Source organism: Macaca nemestrina, chromosome 3 (assembly GCF_043159975.1).
Source record: "Macaca nemestrina isolate mMacNem1 chromosome 3, mMacNem.hap1, whole genome shotgun sequence".
Taxonomy (NCBI): Eukaryota; Metazoa; Chordata; class Mammalia; order Primates; family Cercopithecidae; genus Macaca; species Macaca nemestrina.
In genome coordinates, this window is record NC_092127.1 from 155,875,411 (window position 1) to 155,898,921 (window position 23,511).

The window sequence follows — 23,511 nt, forward strand, 5'->3', positions numbered from 1 at the left end:
CATTTTGGAAGGCTGAGGCGGGTGGATTATGAGGTCAGGAGATCGACACCATCCTGGCTAACACAGTGGAACCCCGTCTCTACTAAAAAATACCAAAAAAAAAAAAAAAATAGCCTGGCGTGATGGCGGGCGCCTGTAGTCCCAGCTACTCAGAAGGCTGAGGCAGGAGAATGGCGTGAACCCGGGAGGCGGAGCTTGCAGTGTGCGAGTTCGTGCCACTACACTTCAGCCTGGGCGACAGAGCGACACTCCATCTCAAAAAAAAAAAAAAAAAAAAAAAAATTTGTTGACATGCTTATAAAGCCAACGAAAACACTTACTGAATACCTCAAACATGCCAGGCATTGTTCTGAGGGCTTTACATGTATTATCTCATTAATCTTGAAAACACTTCATTTTAATATTATCCCATGTACAGAATAATATATGAGGAAACAATGCACAGAGAGGTAGAGTAACTTCAGCATGCATGCACAGCAAGTGACGAGACAGGGTTCAAATCCAGGCAGGTCCCGCCCTTAACCTCAGCATCCTCTATATCTGCCTCCTTGTGCAGACCCATCAGCTTGTATTGTTCTATGACACACCATTGGGCAGAGCCCTTGCTAGTTCCCTGAACTTGGTGAAAGGAAGAACAGCTTTAAGAATAGAGGAGTTTGAGTGGGTAGGTTTTGCAAGTATTCTGATGGGCACTTGTAAGAGCATTGCTGATTGGGATCAAAGAATTATAGGATTGACAATGATTGAGTTTTCATCATGAAGCTGCCCAGTCTAAGCTTGAAAGGCTTCGGTGCGAGGAAGTGGCCAATTTCTGATGCATTTCAGCACATCTTTGAATAACTCGGTATGTGACAGAGAACTGTTCTTTTTTTAAGTTTATTCCCAGCTTTAATGGGGTATAATTAACAAATAAAAATTGTATAAAGTGTACAATGAGATGTTTGTATATCAAAACATCATATTGTACATTTTAAATTCATACAATTTTTGTATAATGATTTTGTGTAGAATGATTAGCATATCTATCACCTCACACAGTTATCACAGAAAACTCATTCTTACATTGCATCAACATGTTGCTCCCAGTGTCTTCTCCTCATTGGTTCTAAGTATACTTCCAGGAAACTGCCTACATCATGCTGAGGCTCTCTTCTACCCAACTGCCCTTCAGTATTCTGATATTTCGTCATGTCTCCCCCAAGATTATCTCTTCCCCACATTCACAGCCTCACTCAAAGCTCTGCAGCCCATGGACCAAGAGTAATTTCAACTTTCAAGTCCTATTATCTAAGAAATGTATTTTGTAAGGCTATAGCTGCCATAGATAGTGATTCCTCTGACGGATCTGGGCAAAGCAAATTGAAGACCTTCTGGAAAGGATTCATCATGCTAGACGCCATTAGACTATTTGTGATTCTTGGGGGAGCTCAAAATATCAACATTAACAAGAGTTTGGAATAAGTTGATTCCAGTCCTCACAGATGATGTCGAGGGGTTCAATGTGACATGACCACCCATATGGCCTGACTCCTACCTTAGTGTCTTCACCAATAGGGATGCCTACTTCTGTGGTTAAGAGTTCAGGGATGAATGAGACAGACTTTGGTTTGAACTCTGACTCTGTCTTACTAATTTTGAGATCTTGGACAAGTTTCCATATCTGTGAAACAGGAATAAGAATATAGTATACACTGTCAAGGTTAAATAAGAAATTCCCAAGAGCTTAGTGTCATGCCTAGTACACAGTCTGTATGTTAGTCACTTGTAGTGGTTATTATCATTGTCATCTTAGACACTGTCAGAGTGTGGGGCACAAATTGAGATGGGATACCTACCCTGGTTCAGACTCAGGGTGGCACAGATAGAGCAGCAACAGATTGCTAAGCTCCAACCACACACATCACAACTCCAGTCCCAAGGCTGAGACAGCCAAAAATGCCCACTTTTCCTTCTCTCAACCATCAGATCCCCTGGAATTTGGGGATCTAATCATTCACCAGTCCAAGCATACTTGTGGTAAAAAGTAGCTGGACCATTGTTAAACATCTTGGAATTCTTCTTAGAGAAAGATACAAAAGCTAAGGGTTATTTTTACCATGAGACAAACGAACTTCTAAAAAATCATAAGACTCTATCTGGAACAATGAAAACAGACACCAAACACCAGTTTGAAATACACACACACACACACACACACACACACACACACACACACACACACACACATAGATAGATATATATATACACCGAAATAGCTAAATTCTTTCTGGGCGTTAACTTCTAACTATCTTTCCCAAGATGCCAACCCATAACAGTTAGCCCTCAAATCACTATGCATAAACCAAAGAAATCTTGGCTTAGATGACTGATCCTTGCTTATAACAGAATGGTGACAACTAGAAAACAAAACCACTCCAAGATCCCACGAGCTTCTAGGCACTGGCAACACAGCAGTGTCGTGTCACTTTCACAACTGCCAAGGTCTAATTTGAGGACACTGCTTATTCATAGTTTATTCTCTTATTTGTTTTTAAGAGGGTGTATCAGTCTGTTCTCACGTTGCTATAAAGAACTGCCCAAAACTGGGTAACATACAAAGGAAAGAGGTTTAATTGACTCATAGTTCTGTAGGGCTGGCTGGGGAGGCCTCAGGAAACTTAACAATCATGGCAGAAGACAACTCCTCACAGGGCAGCAGGAGACAGAATGAGTGCTGAGTGAGGGCGGAAGCCCCTTATAAAACCATCAGATCTCATGACAACTCACTCACCATCACAACAACAACATGGGGAAAACCGCCTCATGATTCAATTATCTCCACCTGATACTGCCCTTCACACGTGGGGATATTACAATTCAGGGTGAGATTTGGGTGGGGATACAGAGTCAAACCATATCGTAGGGACAATTTACCCTTCAGGTAATTTGGATTTCCTAGACTCAATGGCTTATAGTGAGAACTGACATCAGTCATGCTAACCCTATGGAAGTCCCTGGGAAGTTTCTGGAATAGGATACATTAATTTCATTGAAGACAAAACGGGGATCATGTCTACTTTTTTCTGTATAGAAATATTGGGTTCAACGTATGCTGCAATAATCATGCCTACTTTTGTATTCCCCTACAGAGCCAAGCACAGACCCTTAACCATACTATGTACTCAATAAGTATTTGCTAAATAAATGTTTCCAAATTGCAGGCAAGTATGTCTTTTATTTTTCGTTATAATAACCTTAAGCAATAATGCTTTCATGGGAACCAGGGAAACCTGAAATAGCCTCAGTGTGAATTCTCTTCTGCCCCCAGAGCAAATGAGTGAGAGAAGTCTCTGGATTTAGCTACCTGAATTCTAATTCCACGTCTACCACTGTGGGCAAGTTACTCACCTCCTGTGCTCCTTTTCTCATCTGTAAAACAAGAATAATCATATTATCTATACTTCTTACACTTGTTATGAGCAGTAATTGAAATAACATACAAAGTACATAAAGAGAGCTTTGAGCCTAAAATGAGCACTAAGTAAATATTAGGTATTGTTGTATTATCTGCTGGCTGATGAGCCTAGGGTAAGTCACTTAAACCTTCTGTTCTATAATTTCCTCAGGTGTAAAACAGAGAGTGGGAACACAGTTCCACGGATCCTCCTGCTCTAGGACGCAGAGAAGAGGACTGCTAAGGAGTCCAACACTCCTGACTTAAATTTGACAGGAGATCCCTGATGGTAATTTTCTGATTGTTGGTCCAAGAATGAAGAAGTAGGCAAAATGTTATGGTCTCCTGTTTTCATCTCTAATAGAGATATATTAGGACTTTAGTGATAAAATCTGATAATGCCTAGCTAAGAGGAAAAGATGGGTGATTTGTAGAGAAAAATGAGAGGGCACTGTCAGGCAAAGCATTCACAAGCAATACTTATTCAATTTTTGCAGGATGGGGAGAGGCAGGTGCTATTCTCCAAAGCACAGTTGCTTTTCAAGCCACTGGTATATTGGGTTTCCCAGAATTTCTCAGTAAACTACAAATTCAGGACAATGGAGGAAAGAAATTTGCTCTAATTTTTAGCATCTATCACTATAAATGACTCAATTCTACCCTTTTGTGTAGGAAAAATATTAAAATCCATTTGCAAATATCTGGGCTGGTTACTTAATTTTGAGAGATACTTGCTTCATTTTACAAGCTGTTTATGGGATTCTGATTATCTATGCTCCAGATACATCTCTGGAAAAGAATAACACATCTGGAGTATGGATATCAGGATAAAGACAATAATGGGTAGCACTTACTGAACATTTACTGTGTGTGCATACACTACAGCCCCCCATATATATCCTCTTTTATCCATAATCTCTTGAATATATTACCACCAACTTTGACAGATCTAGGATACTGAGTATGGTTTCTGCGACATGGACACTATCACAGAGCTGGTAGGTGATGGCACAGAGATTTGGTCCAAAGTCTATAAAGGCCACAGTCTATGCTATAAACCTTCAACTACTAATAACAGAAGATGAATCTTCCCAACTTAAGCACAGTGTTTGAAGTTTACAAGACAATCCTTTGCAGTGTTCCACTGGAAGAGGAAAACAGACACATCTTCAAAATTGATGCTGCTCGATTTAATCTAGTTAAGAATGCTATAATTGGAGAATCAAATCCTTTCATAACATTCTGCCCAGTGTACTCTCACTGATTGTGTCATTCCAAAGTTCTTTTCTATCAAATGTTTATCAGTTCCGATAAAAGGGAAAGCAAAAATCACCCCTCCCCCATGACCCAGAAAGAGCAATATTTTTCTCCTTGGTGCAAATATCCAAATATCTATTTAATAATTCTATCAAATCCTTAGCCCTACAGAAGGGAGATACAGGAATCAACACTTATTTCCAGATTCCAGCCTGAACTTTCCTATTTTAGACATTTCCATACCAATAATCATTGCCACAGTGGACTATGCAGCCATCCAGATACTAGGGGTAACAATTTTGAATTTTGCTACAGATTTTGCTATCTAATCAGCACAATTTTTAAAGTCTAAATTAATTTATTCTAGGACAGAATGACTGGACCCATGCTAATTCTCATGACAGATCAAAAACAATTTCCTTTTTGTCTCAGCGTTGCACCAAAATTGTTATCCTACTACCAATACTTATTGACACTTTTCCTTTTCCTTTTATTTCTGGATAGGAACTCAGCTAACTGAAATTCTCTCAGACTTCTTTAAATATTACAGGAGACAAGGGAAAGTTAAAATACCACTCAGAAAGCCTGACTTGTCCTCACCACACTAGAAAGGGGAAAGTAGGGAAAACTTCTCATAATCACTCTACTAATCACTCTACTAATGGTGAGACAAAATTTTTAAAAGGAAGCAAAAGGGATGACAGAAAGTTGTAACTGGAAACTGAATGTGCAAAGTGGAGGGAGGTTACCGAGCCTCTTTTTCAAAAGAAGTAGGACAGGACGGTGACTCCTTCATGCCCATGTCTGGCCCTGGCACCAGGAACACCTGAAAAAGGGCACCCTGCCTACTTCTGAACACTTCTCAGAGGCTCACGACAGAAACAGAAGCAAAACAAAGCCCCAAACCCACAAGCAATAATGATACTGCCTATGAAAGAGGGTGAGACGTGCAGAAAATGTTTTATAATCAGAATTCTCTCCAGACAGAAGGCTTTTTAGAGGCCTTTGGGGAGATTTCGAAGGATTCTTAAATACCATTTTCAAGCAAATGTTTACTGAAGTGCATGCTCTTGTGACATCCGTCTATTTCTTCACGGTGTAATTAGGAGGCATAAAGAATAGAATTGTTGGTTACTTTTCCCATTCTGCTGTTCCCCTAGTCTCTTTTTGATCAAATTCCCAGTAGGAATTTAGTTCTTCAACATCAGTGGAATTTTTGCAGAATATCCACTTCTTTTTCTTTCCCATGGTACTTGTCTACATTTTAGTGCCCAAGAAAATGAACTTAAGATCAAGAGAGATTTAAAGAAATTTTGTAAACTGTTTTTTCATATGAGATAAGGCACACAAACCTCCCCCTTGAAAACCATAAACAAGACTTGAAAGCCCCATGTTTATTTACAGCCTTCTCAAAACCAATCACACAAGAGCAGCGACTATACATTCTAATTAGTTCATCTGTATTCTGCTCACGCATCGCCATGCTCAAATAACTCTAAAATGTTCATCATCATTTACGAACAAGCCCTGACTCACCAAGATTTACAAAGTAATCAGCAGCAAAGTTAATTGGAATCTAGATTTTCTAACACCTACAGAAAAATCCATGCAGTTCTGGAGGGGGAAAAAATACAGCTAAGGAAGCAAGACTAAATTTATGTGCAGCATTTCTAAACTGGAGAGAAAGGAAGGGAGAATAATGTTGAAAACATTTAAATCTGTGTGAGCACAGTATTGTTTCTTTTCCCTTCACATTTAGGTTGAATTAAACAACACAGGGTCAGACGGAGCCTGGCAGCTTCGACAGATCCAAGTCAGCACTTGGGCTTCTCATGGGTCAGAAACATCCTGAGGTGGGAAAGAATCAGAATAGTTGTTTTTTTGGTTTGTTTGGTTTGTTTGTTTTTTTGAGACAGGGTCTGACTCCATTGCCCGGGCTGGAGTGCAGTGCTGTAATCATGGCTCACTGCAGCCTTGACCTCCTGGACTCAAGCGATCCTCCTGCCTCAGCCTCCAGAGTATGGGACTACGGGGGTGCACACCACATCCGGCTGATGTTTGTATTTCTGTACATCCAGGGTTTCATGATGTTGTCCAGGCTATTCTTGAACTCCTAAGCTCAAGCGATCCACCTACCTTGGTCTCACAAAGTGCTGGGACTACAGGAACATGCCACCATGCCTGACCAATTTATTTTTATTTTTTATAGAGACAGGGTCTCACTATGTTGCCCAGGCTGGTCTCGAATTCCTGGGCTCAAGTAATCCTCCTGCCTCAGCCTCCCAAAGTGCTGGGATTATAAGCGTGAGCCATCTTGCCCGGCCTCAGAATAGTTTTTAACCCAAGCACAAAAAAGACAATAGAGAGGCACGTACACAAGGATGAAGCTTACACAGAAGCACATTTGAGGGAGGGGAGGACTGAGGTTTTCATTCATGTCTATGTACTTCAGAAGCCTGGACTTTCACCATTAACAGAGTGCTGCTTTCCACTGTGCCCTTATGCTTATATAAGATAAATGACAGTCAGACTTGTGTGGCCCTAAAAGCCTTGTGCAGGAATTTGAAGTCTTTCACTGCTGCAGTGAAAGGGCAGAAGAGTAACAGAATCCCTCACTGTGCTTTGACACAGGAGCTTCGACAAAGGCCAGGAGGAATAGAAAGGAAAGGGTAGATGTGTGTGTGAGAGAGTGAGGACTTAGAATCTGCAGAACTTTGCAACAACGAGATGGAAGGGTGAGTGCTGGGAACGCCTCCAGGATGCTGGCTATAAGAATTGTGCTGCCAATAAAGGACATAAGGTGTTAAGGGAAATGAGAAATGCAGATGGAGGATTGGGTTGTGCGATTCATTACACTTTGGACAGTTTGAACAGAATAAAGTGGAGAAATTGTCAGGAACACAGGAAAAGAAGTCTAGGTAGTACTTGGAAATAAGCCCTGGAAAGAGATCGGGACTATCAATAGAGACTTGGGAGTTTTTGGCATATGGACTTGGGGTTCCTTAGCATATAGACAGTGGTTTAAAAGAAGAGAGCAAGCAGAGTTGTCAAGAGAAGAAAGATAGAGAGAGGTGCACAAAAATCAAAGACAGAACCGGAAGAATAGCTGTGTTGGGTAAGGGTAGGGTGCATATAAAGGCAATGTAGGAGAGCTAGAAGCTGTGGTGTGGCAACAGTCAAGAAGCAAGCTAATTTCAGGTAGTGACTGACTAATAGTATCAATCACATAGGAGGTAGCTGATGGGGGTTAGTGACTCTGAGAGTAGGTTTAATCCCATGAAGAAGTGGAAATCAGACTGGTATAAGCTTAAGATGTGAGATGATGAGGGATGATGATGTAAATGGAGACTATTTTTGCAATGAGTTGCACATGAAGAAGAGGATGAAGAAAACGGGAGTCGGAGGATGCAGCCAGGTTCGGGAAAGGGGGATTTAAGAGTAAAAGAGGGCTTAGTAGCTTTGTAGACCGAAGGGTAGAAGCTGATGGTAAGATGAGGGGTGGAAAATGTGAGAGGGATGGACTATAATAGTGGGGCTTGGTTCAGAAGATTCTGGAAGGAAGTAGGATCAAGACAGGGAGGAGGCACCCTTCTTCCTGTACAACTTTGAGAAAGAGAACAGGACACAGGTTACATGGACCATCTAAGACAGAAGAAGAAATTGAAGGTGCTCCTGTAAAATAACTTGAAGCTGGACTTTTGATTTATTTTTATTACGTTTTAGGGGGCAAAAACAGCAAGGATATTGCATTTTAAAATCTACACTTCTTAGAGGATTGTATTTAAAAGACAACAAAAATTGCCTTCCACACATATTGTCATAATCCCCAGCCCAGCTCTATCCTGCCAAACTAATCTGCCAAACCAGATAAAAGATTTTTTTTCAGCCACGAAGACAATGCCCTTTTGGACAATACCAAAAAAAAAAAAAATTCTGTAGGTGTTTCACAAAGCTAAATTTCTGCATTAGTAAGTCAAACATTTATCATAATATCAGATGGTGAAGACAAGTCTGTTAAGATTCAAAATCCAACAGTTTTAACAAAGAAAGAAGCTCTGCTTGCCTTGAGATTATATACAGGGACCCTCCTCTTCATAGCATCGACCCAATCATTCATGAGCTAGAATCATGCTACATGCTGAAGGAGTTGATAGAAAATGGTCTCTACATTTCAAAAAATGTACTGTCCCAAGGTGGAAATACACAAATGCATCTTTCATAAATACAATATGGCTGACATCATCGTAGAAAACTGGACCATGGGAGTGGGAATCCACTCAGAAGTGCCTAACGGGGCTTCAGTGAGGTGATGTGAGCTGGGTCTCCAGGGCTAACTTCAGGTTTGCCTCTTCTCTGATGAGGGAAGGGCCAGGACAGTCATGGTATTGGGAGGTGGAGGAAATAGAAATGAGGGACTGGAAATGAGGCTGGGCAGACTGTGGAAAGAAATATGGATTGTAACCTGCTGGGGAACAGAACCAATAAAGATTTTGAACTGGAAAGAAGCATAATCAGACATTACTGCCTAATTTGTCTTAAACCATTCATTTAGCCAGTGGCTTAAATGATACCCTCCTATACACCGCCCCTCTATTTGGTGAAATTCCCATAAGATCTAAGGCAGGCATCTCATTCCTGCCTTTACAACTCTAAGAGACAAACTTTGAAGTTTTTTTTTTTTTCAATGTTGGTATCAGTTTTTATGACCTTTAGAGAAGAGTGAAATGATCCAAGAGTTGTCACCAAAGCGTCAAAGTGACCTAAAAGCACACACTGTTTATGGGTGGCTGCTACTTTGTCTGATGTGTATGGAGCAGCTTCATTTAAAGCTTTATACAAACTGACATCCAGGCACCATGAGGAGTCCTTGAGGAACGTGAAACACCATCATCACCAGGCTGACACGTGTGGCCACTGTGATAAGGTAGATAATCTGCAACCCTTAAAACCTAGCTATTGGACATCAAGTTTCAGAGGAGATTGAGTTGAGCATGAGGATATGAAAAAAAAAAAAAAAGTGTGTGTTGGTGTCAAGGTTAGCTCTCCAGGATTCTTATTCAGACCCTAACCTCACAATTAAAGCTCCCACAAAAGCCCACACTGATTGGAGCCACCTTCACTAGAGGGTACTTTAGGACCGCCCTTGGCACTTCCAACCTGCCAGACTACCTTCACCCTATGTGGCCTAGGTAGGGGTTCCTTCCATGCAGTGTCAGGAGAAGTTTCTGGTAAATCAAGTTTCCCTCAGCACCTTACATTTCTAGTGATAAAAATTGTGCTGGGTCTGCTCGCCAGGCCACCTTTAGTAAGAATTCTCCTCACCATTCTAATTACACACACACACACACACACACACACACACAGAGAGAGAGAGAGAGAGAGAGAGAGAGAGAGAGAGAGAAGCTATAAAGATTTTTAAAACACACACATTTTAACATCTTTGCTTGATTTAGACCTATTTATTGAAAGAAAAAGCCTCAGTTTAAACTTCCCTGGATACCTTTTTAAAAATCATCTCTTCTCTCGATTCTTGTAAACTCTAAATATATGAGAGAGTGGAGTTAGGTATATTTTTAGTGTGTTTTATGCACACTAGCACATGAGGCTCCCTTGTATAACCCTTTTTACGAAGCTTCAAAGGTAATTTTACACTTATCTTTGCGTTTATGCCATTGTTGGTCATGATGACCTTATAAATGGAGGCAACTCCTCCATCCTGGTATTGATGCTATGGAAAAATGAGAACCACTTTATAACAGCCCACATGATGATACAATTTGCAACATTAGAACACAAGGAAGGTCTGTGTTCATCATGTGTCAAGATTGTCAAGCAATCAATAATCAGTGCATACAGAACTGTTTTTGTATCCCAAAGAAATAGAGATAGATTCCTGGAATAGCCATTAATGACAGTTAAAATAAACAGAATTCTGTGTAGAATGGCTGCTTTAATAGCAGATAGGCTATATAAAGAGCTCTATTAACCTAGTTGGATGCTGTATGCCAAATACTTTCCCTTATTCAGGGGAGATTTCTTAGAAAAAGTAGATCCTGTGGTGAATTTTAAAGAACAGCAGTTATATGATTTTATCTCTTAGAAACCTAATCTCTTAGTTTCAAAACCACTCCCCAAATTGCTTGGTTCAAAGGGTAATTCCCAGTTTGTTTTTACCAAGATTATGTCTCTACAGAGAGAAGCCACAAGACAGGAGGAAATACTCAGGCTTCCACAAGTTCAAAGTCAGATGGATTCAAATCCCATCTCAGCTGCTGCTTAAGATATGAGGCTTGACTTAATTCATCTAAGTCTCAGTTTCCTCCACTGTAGATGGGGAGGTGTAATATACTTCCTAGGCAAGGTGCAAGCAATAGATGTAAACTGCCCAGTGCCTGGGCACATCAGGGCACTCAAAAAATTGTAGCTAATTTAATAGCAGAGTTAGTGATCAAAAAAGTAGAACCAGGGACCTTGACACTGGTAGTCATCTCTGTATGTTATGATATTTTCTTTTGTGTGTGTGTGTGATGGAGTTCTGCCCTTCTTGCCCAGGCTGGAGTGCAATGGGATGATCTCAGCTCACTGCAACCTCTGCCTCCCGGGTTCAAGCAATTCTCCTGCCTCAGCCTCCCAAGTGGCTAGGATTATAGACATGCGCCACCATACCCAGCTAATTTTTGTATTTTTAGTAGAGATGGGGTTTCGCCATGTTGGTCAGGCTGGTCTTGAACTCTTGACCTCAGGTGATCCACCCGCCTCAGCCTCCCAAAGTGCTGGGATTTGGCTAACTTCTTTTTTCAGATCATTTTCCAGATGTTTGCTCTACATGTTACCTTTCAATGAGGGCTCTGCCAACCACTCTATTTAAAATTACTGGCCAGGTGTGGTGGCTCACGCCTGTAATCCCAACACCTTCGGAAACCAAGGCAGGCAGACCCCTTGAGCCCAGGAGTTCAAGACCAACCTGGGCAACACAGTGAAACCCTGTCTCTACAAAAAGTACAAAAAATAAAATAAAAATAAAAAATAACCAGATACTGTAGCATATGCCTGTGGTCCCAGCTACTCAGAAAACTGATGTGGGAGGATTCACTGAACCTGGGAGGTCGAGGTTGCAGTGAGCTGTGATCACACCACTGCACTGCAGCCTGGGCAACAGAATGAGACCCTGTCTCAAAAATAAAATAAAATAAAATAACACTCTACAGTCTTTCATCTCAGCACTTTACACCCTTGTTTATAGAACTTGCTGCCTAAATATATAAGAAAAAAAATTCTTGCTAGTTTTACTGTTATTATCTGTTTTATCATTAGAATGTAAGCTCCTCAAGAGCATTTTGCCTGCTGATCAATTTCCAGTACCTGGTGATTTTCTGATATTTGTTCAATGAATGAAAAAACTTCACCTAGATTTGTTTTGCATTTTGAATGCTGGATTAGTCAAAAAGGGGTGATGCTTCCTCCCAGTACTTATACCCCAGCTTTAGAGTCGGGCAACACCGAGTACACTGCTAACCAGGTGTCCTTAGAACCAATGGAAGGCGGTCAACTAGCTCTAACATAGGCACACTGTGTAGTTGTGAGTGACAGAAAGCTTTGATAGGCTTCAGTATTCACCACATGCTCTTTTGCCTAAAATCCTTCACACTTATGCCCATCAAGTGGCACAGGGGAAAGATGTTTGAACTTTCCATGAAAATAGTAGGACACGCTTGCTAAACCAACACCACCCTGAGTGTGATGTCAATCAAGTTCATAATGTTCAACAGAAACCTGCTTTTTGCAATTTGTGAACAGTTTCACATCCGCTAACTATTCATGCCTTGTTCGAGCAGATGTGTCAACATCTCACCAAAACCCCAAATATCAATCAAATGGCAATGACTGGAATTTTAATCAACTACAGGAGTTCTCAAAAAGAATGGAGAAGACTCCATAGCAACAAACATGTCACAAAGTAGATAATGCCTTTTAATCCTGACTATTGAATCTTCGACATCTATCCTACCCTTCTGCAAGTAGAGCACAAATTCTACAAGAGCAAGGACTATGTTCATGTCTTGTTCCCTGCACAGTGCCTGGCACCTAATAGGGACATGATAAATATTTATGGAATGCATGAACGTAGTTAATTCAAGACATATTTCAAAGACCCTTTACAAAACCCAATTGACACGGTTCAAGGACTAGGCATGAAAGACAAAGATTTTTTTTCACAGGATGGATGAGACTTGGCAGCAGTATATATGGCAAAAATCTGAGAAGTTTTATTTTTCTCAAGCTTAATGTGAGATGAGGGCCAACTGTGCAATTCATCTGCTAAGTAAGCTAATCCCATCTCAGCCTAAATTAACAACTAATAGAAGCAGTGTGTCCAGAGGATAGGAAATAATGGTTCCCCTGCAGTTTTTACTGGTTAGACCACGCCTGAGGAAGGTTGTACAGGTCTGAGTGCACCTTTTAGGAAGAAATACTGATATAATGAAGAGTAGTCCAGAAACAAGGTCTCATGGGTGACAGCAGAAGGAACTGGGAAGCATAAGCACAAGCCTGGCATTGCCAACTAGAGTAAGATAGGTATGTGGAGCAGTCCCTCATCACCCATCACCTTGGCCAACCTCAGCAGAGCCACTAATCCAGCCATCTCAGGTGCATGAGCAATGAACACTTGTTTCACAGCCCTGAGGTTTTGTGATTGTTGCCTAGTTCAATTGCAATAATAGATAAATGACAAAAAGAGAAACAGTGGAAGATCTATTAAATATGAGTAGAAGCAAAATAGTTCCTTTTCCTTAGAAGAAGGGAATGGAAAAACTGATTCAAATGGCTCTCAAGAAGAAAACTTTGGATTCCGAAAATTGTAGTTTTATAAGGACTGAAGCCAACCATGAAAAGAACAGGCTTTAGTGAATTTGAGCTTGGAAACCAACAAAGCTGGCCACCGCACAACAGCTTCTCCAGGCCCAGGTGCTGAACCTGACTTGCCCTGGCCTAATATTGCTGAGCTTGAGAATTCATTTAGGTCAAGGATATTATCTGTTTTGTTTTTATGTCCCTACACATTGAGATAACAGCACAGGATCTGGTACATAGTAGGTATGCAATACCTAGTAGGTAAACTAAAAATGAATGGAGGATGCCAAAGCTGGCCTCCAGTCCCTGGATCCAAGAGGGAAGATGACTGAAACTGGCTCAAGAATCTTTCATCAGAGGTCATCACCAGCACACCATGAAGTCTGATCCACTGACACCAACATCCTTTTGAAATAAGCCTCCCTTCCTCCGTTCTTTCATTCCTATCATTCAGAGTTACCACTTTCTTTTAATCACCATGAAAATGGATCCCAAGTCCTTTACCAGGTACACACGGACTCTCAAGACTTAGTCCATATCTCCCTGCCCTCCTCATCCCCCACCACACCCCACCTCATCCACTGGTCTAGTGGTGCCTTGCACACTTTGCTCCATGTTTCTATGCCCTCCATCACGTTGTTCTATCTGCCAGGAACATACATACCACCTTTTTCTTTCTGCCTGGTGAACTCAATTATCCTTCAAGACTCACCTCCTGTGTTACTTTCTTTAGAAAGATTTCTCCAAATTCCCAAGTGGACTCAATTAAGGTCCTCCCCTATATTCCCACAGCACTTTGTGAATATATCCATCTTATCACCTACCATGCTAAACTGAAATTGTCTGCCTCCTCCACTACATAGTTCCTCAAAGGTGGAGACCATGCCATTCATGGTTGTAACCCTGAATGCACAGTGGCTGGCACGGTAGACACTCACGTGATAACAGAACTAAACTGGAAGTCAGACAGCTGCCCATCACTGCAAGAGATCTCACAGAGACTAGCTGGCCATCACTCCAGAAGGGAGAGAAGAGATTCCTGTAGCACCTGGAAGGCTGATTATACCAGTGGCACCTAGGGTCACGTTAACCCCATAATTACATGATTTTATAAATCTCCATTCAGATTTTGGGAATCACAATAGGAATTAAACACATAAGCACTTTGCACTTTTATTTTTTAAACAGTTCACCTCAAAGAATTAAAATTCCTAAGGAGATAACTTTATATATTACTTCTATGAGCCATGAACCTGAACTTTCAGCTCATAATTCTTAAAGTCTGCCTTACCTCTGATTACATAAAGCTTTAAAATTATCATAATCATTATAATCAAATAGTAATAAGGACATAAAATGCAGAGCCTAGCAGAAAGGCAAACAGATTTCAGCAAATATTTTAAAAAGCTATTTTATCCAAGCTCCTGAGAAAAGGACAGCATTAATAAAGAACAGACCAAGTGTCTAGAAGAGGTAGTGGCAGGGTAATTTGAATATTTTGTGGCACAAAATTGTTAAATATCTATGTTTATAATTTTTATGGATTGGTGAGCAGCAGCCTAGGACAACAGGAGACAGGAAAAGTCACTGATTCCAAAAGAACATGAGCCATTGGGGAAAGTCTCCAAAGTAAGGCAATGGCATTTATATTGGGCCCTGAGCTCATGATTTCAGCCTTCTGGAGTGTTCTTGCTCTCAGATGGATCCTGATGCAAGCATGGCACATGCCACGTTTTAAAGATCAGTATATGGAGATATAAAGGATGCATCACATAGAGGGGCTATCTACAAGAGAAGACGGTTCTTCTTTTCACAGACTCTTCACACAGCTTATGAACACATAGTGATATGGTTTGGCTGTGTCTCCACCCAAATCTCATCTTTAATTATAGCTCCCACAATCCCCATAAATTGTGGGAGGAACCCAGTGGGAGGTAACCGAATCGTGGAGGCGGGTCTTTCCCATGCTGTTCTCCTGATAGTGAATAAGTCTCATAACAAGATCTGACGGTTTTACAAAGGGGAGTTCCCCTGCACACACTCTCTTGCCTGCTGCCATGTAAGATGTCCCTTGCTCTTCTGCCATGATTGTGAGGCCTCCCCAGCCATGTGGAACTGTTAGTCCATTAAACCTCTTTCCTTTATCAATGATCCAGTCTTGGGTATATCTTTATTAGCAGCATGAGAACAGACTAATACACACAGAAAGCACTTTCTCCACTATAACAGGAATTGGCAAACTTTTTCTGAAAGGGCCAAATAGTACACATTTCAGGCTTTGTGGTCCATATGTTTTCTCTTGTATCTATTCTGCCCCTGCGGTATGAAAGTAGCCATGGATACTACATAAATGAGTGAACATGGCAGTGTTCCAATAAAACTATATTTATAGACACTGAAATTAGAAATTCACTTAATTTCCATGTATTATGAAATATTCTTCTTTTATTCTTTCCCAACCATTTAAAGATATAAAAATTAATCTTATCCCATAGGCCATGAACAAAAGGGAGCAGGCTGGTTTGGGCCTGCAGGGTATAGTTCCTTGACCTCGGCTTCATACAAACACTCTAATTTCATCTCGTATTTGCATCCTTGAAGTGCTCAATGCCAGCAATACAGCCTACCCCTGGAAGATGCCCAGTATTGACCATTCGAACTTGATAAAAGTAAGTGCTAACTTCATGATACAACTATATAAAGTAAAGCAAGCCTTACTAGTGTTATTCTGTCCTGAGCAACTCCTTTAGAAAAATTTAAGAATCATGCACTTGTTTGGAATGATCTCTGAGCTTAGCAATAGAGGGCAAGGCTGTTATAAATGTCCATAATTATGAAAGTTCAACTAAATTCATGAACTCTGTAGATATTGCTGGAAGGATGAAAGACATATTTCCCCTCACAGTCCATCTGTATTTTTACCTAATTACACAGCTGGCTTGACAATGACTTTAGAAACTTACTTTTCATCTTGAATGGGATCAATTTCCTATCATGGAGGAAGAAAGACAGAAAACATTCTGAATTTTTGGAATCAAAGAGTTAGTCTCCAATATGAATACCTATGAAAGGAATTTATTTTAAACCTAGATGTTAAGAATAACTTTCTTCCTCATGAGAAATTGACTATGTCTGATGGAAGCTAAAAGTTTTGTAATTAATCATATTTTCCTTTTTGCTGTGGCTGCCAGGAAACTCAGAGTAAAGTGTGTGCCTTGATTATAAAAATTATATTATCTTTTGGTTACACTGATAGTTTCCATAGTCAAAGCTTTTACTTTTTCCCCCAACTATAACTTAATATTTTTATGTTTCAAGTCCTTTGTAGAATAAGAAGGGGTACCAATTAATTCATTAATTCTCTAATCTTAGTAAGCTTGCATTTCTACTCAGCAACACAATCAATCATGTTAGCAATACACTCACTCATATCAAGATGAGTCAAATGAATAATTTCTTTCAAATATCTCTTTTCGAGGCTATCTTTCACTTCTCCATATGTTTCTGTTCTTCATCTGGCTGTTAGTTTTTTGTTGCCATGGCACTTAACATTTATACAAACAATAAAAAACAAGGAAACAGTTCCTGCCCACTTCCTGTCAACTCTTATCTGAATTTCAGGCCAAGTGGTGTGTGATTGATTCCAACTTGAGGCACCCAGAGATGGTGAAATGAGATGGCCTTGAGCCGTTTAATCCAGAGCATTTTGAAAGTAGAAGGCTCTTTTTTTTTTTTTTTTTTTTTTGAGACGGAGTCTCCCTCTGTCGCCCAGGCTGCAGTGCAGTGGCCGGATCTCAGCTCACTGCAAGCTCCGCCTCCTGGGTTTACGCCATTCTCCTGCCTCAGCCTCCCGAGTAGCTGGGACTACAGGCGCCCGCCACCTCGCCCGGCTAGTTTTTTGTATTTTTTAGTAGAGACGGGGTTTCACCGTGTTAGCCAGGATGGTCTCGATCTCCTGACCTCGTGATCCGCCCGTCTCGGCCTCCCAAAGTGCTGGGATTACAGGCTTGAGCCACCGCGCCTGGCCAGAAGGCTCATTTTTTAAATACCTAGGAGAATAAAATGAGCTAAAGGTATCAAATTATTTTTCCTATTGATTCAGTCAATAGGTATTAATTGATCACCTGCCACATGTGCTAAATTAATACCTGTTGACTGAATCAATAGGAAAAATACATACACACAATATAAAATTAACCCATTAGATTCTATATCAAATTTTGAGTCTCACCTTGTAAACAGGGCAATTAATTTTTAAATAGCAGCATGAGGGAGAGTGGGCATAAGAAATGGCAGCCACACTGAGGATACTGGGGGTGAAGCCTGCCGTCTCTTACAATTTGGGTACATGGCCAAGTTTTATTGTTACGTTGGTACAAAAGTAATTGTGGTTTTTGCCATTACTTTTAATGGCAAAAACCACAATTACATTTGCACAAACCTAATATTTCAGACAGCATTCTTTGAAATATAAGACAAATCCAACAGAAACTAGATTAAACTGTAATATCTTAATAAAAAGAATCTACATATAAATCATGTGTTGATTACAAAGTTATTTCTATCTGTTTCTTCAAATAAATCTAGCAAAATTTCTATCTTATATGCTTAAAAAAATTAATGAACAGAAAGCAAAAGTATCCTTCTTTTTAAAACATACCGTACTTCGCTTATCACTAACCCACAAGATACATGTGAGAGAAGTAAGAAATCCACTCTGGTCTTGGAACACGGTGGTTAGGAGCCAGGCTTAGGTTTGATCCCCAGCTCTGTCATACGCTAGCTGGGTAATTTTGGCTAAACAGTTTAGCTTCATTGCACTTGGTTTCTTCATTTTTTAAGTGAGGGTACTATTATATCCTTCCTAGTGCTACTGTAGAGAGAAAAAGAAAAAAATAAAGTCCTTAGGAATGTTATATAATAAAATGACTACGGGCAAGGGCAAGGGCAAGGCATCAGCCTCCTGGGTTCAGTTTCTGGCTCTATGCCTCACCAAGTACATACCCATGAGCCTGGACTTCACTGAATGTCTCAGTTTCCATATCTGTAAAAGGAGGACACTAGTTTCATCTACTTTGTTGGGTTACTGTGAGGAGCAAAGAATAGAAATAAAGTGCTTAGCACATGGTGAGCACAAACTAACCATTAACTATTATTAGATTAATATCTGGCATATTGTAGGTACTAAATAAATGGTAGTTAATATTAACAGGCCCAGCAGTGGCTCATACTGTAATCCCAGCACTTCTGGGAGACCAAGGCAGGATGGTTGCTGGAGCTTGGGAGTTTGAGACCAGCCCGGGCAACACAGTGAGACCCAGAGTCTTTTTAAAAAAATTAACAGTAGGGGACAAAATGGGAAAGAAGAGAAACCATGAGTGTTCACAGGTAGAAAGGTCTTAGGAATCATTCCGTTTCATCTTTCACTCAACAAACGAGACAACTAAGGACTAAAGCAACAGCCGGGCGCGGTGGCTCAAGCCTGTAATCCCAGCACTTTGGGAGGCCGAGACGGGTGGATCACGAGGTCAGGAGATCGAGACCATCCTGGCTAACACGGTGAAACCCCGTCTCTACTAAAAAATACAAAAAACTAGCCGGGCGTGGTGGCGGGCGCCTGTAGTCCCAGCTACTCGGGAGGCTGAGGCAGGAGAATGGCGGGAACCCGGGAGGCGGAGCTTGCAGTGAGCTGAGATCCGGCCACTGCACTGCAGCCTGGGCGACAGAGGGAGACTCCGTCTCAAAAAAAAAAAAAAAAAAAAAAAAAAAAAAAAAAAAAGTACCCTGCCCAAAGCCCCTCAGCTCTGCAGGCAGAGCCAGCTCTGCAACCCAGCTCTTTGCGCCTCCAGTCCGTTCCTGGCCTGAAACCGCACTGCATACTTAGTCCTCCTGCCTCTACGGGTGATGGAATTATAATGGAAACCAGTTTTTCACGACTCTTCTCCAAAAAGGAAAAAACGAGATGGGGATTTGGGAGTTGGAACAAGGTGAGAGCAGCCATTGGCAAAGAGACAAAATTGAATACTGCTTCTCGATATTTGGAACATATATCTGGAAGGCATCAGGATTTCATTTTTGGTGAAACTGGCCAAGGGTTTATAAATTAAAAATATAACCATAGGAAATAAGAATGACTTGGGGAATTATGGACTGATCAATTACACTTTGGAATAGGGCCAGTTGATGGTGTCATTAATCAAACAAAACAGTCCAACTTTTTGAATAACAGAAAACTGACTGAACAACCAAAGAGGTTCTCTTGGATGAGCCTCTTTGCCCCCACTCCACCAAAAACCTTACTAAACTAATAGTATTTCTTAAAATGAGTTGAGTGAGATAAAATGGTTGTGAAAATACTTTAGAGGAAGAAACTATTCAGAGTACTTAGTTCAACACTTTCATTTTACAAATGAGAAACAGAAATGAAGAAAGCAAATCACTGGCTCAAATTGACTAGGCTAGTGTAATTTCAGGGCCTCATGGTAAGATTATGGATTAAAGTGTAAGCCTTAAACAAAGGGTAGGGATAAACAGAAGAAGTACAATGATCTGTATCATTGAAGAAGTATCCATCACCATTCACTTAGACCTTATAATGTGCCAGGCAACATGCTATGTTGATCCATATGCCTTTATTCCTCACAAATTAATGAGTTAAGTACTATTACTATGCCATTTAATAGATGGAAAAATAGAGGTTTAGGGAAGAATAGGAATGACATTAACACCTGTACCAGCACCATTACTACAGTCATCTTTTTCTGAGCACATACCATGCACTAGGTAAATGTACTCGTTGTTTTATATATATATACACACACACACACACACACATATTATATGTTATAAAACATTATATATATTTATAATGTATATTATATTGTATTCATTTATAATGTGTATATATGTATGTTTATATTTTATATATTTATATATTATTTATGTATATATTTATAATGTATATGTATATATTATATATGTATATATGTATACTATTATACATTGATATATAATATACATATATCTGTATATATCTGTATATATTATGTATGCATATATATTCATAATATCTGTATATTTTATTATATATATTAGCTCATTTAATCCTTACAATGGTCTTCTATGGTCAGTAGTATAGTTAATCATTTTACAGATGAAAACATGTGAAACTTAGAGTAAAATTAAATTATTAGCCCAAGGTCACCCTGGGCTGGGAAGTGGCTAAGACAGGGGATGAAGCTGGGCCTCTGCAGTTGATATCTTTAAGAATAAAAAGCTCACGCCTGTAATCCCAGCACTTTGGGAGGCCAAGGCGGGCAGATCACGAGGTCAGGAGATGGAGACCATCCTGGTTAATACGGTGAAACCCCGTCTCTACTAAAAAATACGAAAAATTAGCCGGGCATGGTGGTGGGCGCCTGTAGTCTCAGCTACTCGGGAGGCTGAGGCAGGAGAATGGCGTGAACCTGGGAGGCGGAGCTTGCAGTAAGCAGAGATCGTGCCACTGCACTCCAGCCTGGGTGACAGAGCAAGACTCCATCTCAAAAAAAAAAAAAAAAAAGAATAAAAAGCACAGGAAGACAGATACCACATGATCTCACTTATATGTGGAATCTAAAAAGGCCAAACTCATAGAGGTAGAGAGTAGAATGGGGGTTACTGGAGGCTGAGGAGGAGGTAAGGGGTGGGTAGAGAAAGGTGACATATTAGTCAAAGCACATGAAATTCCAGTTAGACAGGAGGAGTATGTTCTAGTGATCTATTAGACAGCATAGCGACTACAGCGGATAACAATATATATGTCAAAACTGTGTGAAGAGTAGATTTTAAATGTTCTCACCACAAAGAAATAAGTCACCACAAAGAATAAGTTGACAGACATGTTAATTAGCCTGATTTGATCATTCCACACTGTATAGACATTATAAGAGCACCTTATCACCTTGTACCCCAGAAATATATATAATTATTACTTGTCAATTAAAAATAAAATAAACATTGTTTACAAAAAAGGATAATAGGAAGAAGAAGATGTAAAGAAAAATCTCCATTTGCAAATCTTTGACCCTTCCAGTAATAAAGAACTGATAGGGAAATAGCTCTCTCTGTCTCAATCTCGGTCTCAACCTCTCTCTCTTTTTCTCTCTCTTGCTTGTCTCTCTCCCTCTCCATATATACATATATATGTAGGTATGTAGAATCCTTGGCATTTCTGTGGCTAATGGAACACTGAAATGAGCTAGGGGAAGAATGGGGCTTACCTAGGAGAGTAATTTTTGCTCCTATTGTACTAAAGCTCATTACTATTTTAGTGCCATAATCTATCACAGGGGAAGCAACACATTCATTGCCTGGAATAACATGCTAAGTGGAACAGAGAATCAGGTAAGAAAATAGTGTGGTTAAAGCATTTGAAAGACTTAGGAACAAAGAGATGGGATGATGGGGCTAAAGGGCTAAAGAAGAATAAAAAAGAAGAAAGTTGAGGAAAAAAAACACATTGATTTCATTCTATAGATAGACAAGTGTAACAGAACAACAAACAGTTATCCAAGGATTATTTTTATTTAAAAAAATACAGGCTGGGCACGGTGGCTCATGCCTACAATCCCAGCACTTTGAGAGGCCAAGGGAGGCCAAGGGAGGCAGATCACTTGAGCTCAGGAATTTGAGACCAGCCTGGCCAACATGGTGAAACCCCATCTCTACTAAAATTACAAAAATTAGCTGGGCATGGTGGCACACGCCTGTACTCCCAGCTACTCGGGAGGCTGAGGCAGGAGAATTGACTGAACCAGGGAGGTGGAGGTTGCAGTGAGCTGAGATCACACCACTGCACTCCAGCCTGGGTGACAGAGTGAGACTCCATCTCAAAAAAAACAACAGCAACAAAAAAACAGACCAATGAAGGCTTCTTTCTACTCTACATGGAAGGCAGTTTTCTATTTCTATAACATATTATTTACTCCTATAACAATATATCATCAAATGACTGCTTAGAAATCAGTTGACAGAGCCTGGGAAATCTTGATGAATGAATAAACAGGTAGACCAAGCAGAAACAATTTGTTTTCATAAAGCATTCACCCCATTGTTAATATTTCATATTGGCAAATTTAACCAACCTAACAGTTGGACCATGTAAACTATGGCCAAAAAAAAAAAATTAACTGCCAAGTATGAAATGAAATGGATATCCTTAACCGAACATATTAATATTTTGTCTTCCAACTGCTTAACTACATAAGCTCTGCGTTGACTTGACTTTTAAAAAAGTTAAACCTATGACTTTTTTAATGAATACTTTCTGATCAGCCATGAGATGATCACTCAATCATTTATTGATTAAATAACCATTTAATAAAACATCAGGTAGTTCCAACAACCCTACAACTCAAGTTGCTACAGTGCCTTTTCAGGAATGAGTAAGGAGCCTGTTAACTATGTTGGGGGGAGGATGTAAAAGCGGTTGTCAATGTCAATATTAAGTTTAGAGCCAGATAATAGGGTAACTGCCTGATCACCCTTGCTGTGATTTTCTAGTAAAGCTCTTTGTTTTCCAATCCTGCTGATCACTGCCCTTCACTTTCCACAGTAACTCTCCCCTCATACTGACAAACAGGAAAAAACCATTGAAGTCCTTTCTTACATAATGTGTTTTTTTGGAGGAGATCCAGAACTCAAAGATCCTTGATGCTTTTTATCAATTCCACTAAACGTCAAGGACAGGAAATAAAAATATTTTTCTCTTCCGACTCAAACACAATACCCCTTTGTGAAGCTGCTAAAAATCTAGAAATAGCCAATCTGGGAAAATTTTCAGGTGAGCGATAGGCATCAAAATATTTCATTTTTGCTAAAAATATCTCTAAGTTTTTCTTAGCATTCCAACAGCTCACATCACACTGAATTTGAGTACGATGAACAAAATCTGTTTTACCCTTGTACTGGCAGTGACTCTGAGGTTA

The 23,511-nt window shown here is 40.1% G+C and overlaps 1 protein-coding gene across 25 annotated transcripts in view; it reads right to left on the reverse strand.

The window, feature by feature from the left end:
* The window catches only part of LOC105487715 (LIM and calponin homology domains 1), a 344,201-nt gene that overhangs the window by 133,449 nt on the left and 187,241 nt on the right, over nt 1-23,511 (reverse strand). For 16 of the 25 annotated variants that reach the window (XM_011751259.2, XM_071093678.1, XM_071093677.1 and 13 more), the window contains one exon: nt 3,388-3,408. The exons of the other annotated variants lie outside the window; for them this stretch is intronic. In XM_011751259.2, the coding sequence (XP_011749561.2) occupies nt 3,388-3,408 (21 nt within the window). The remainder of the gene's footprint in view (nt 1-3,387; nt 3,409-23,511) is intronic. 25 annotated transcript variants of the gene reach the window in all.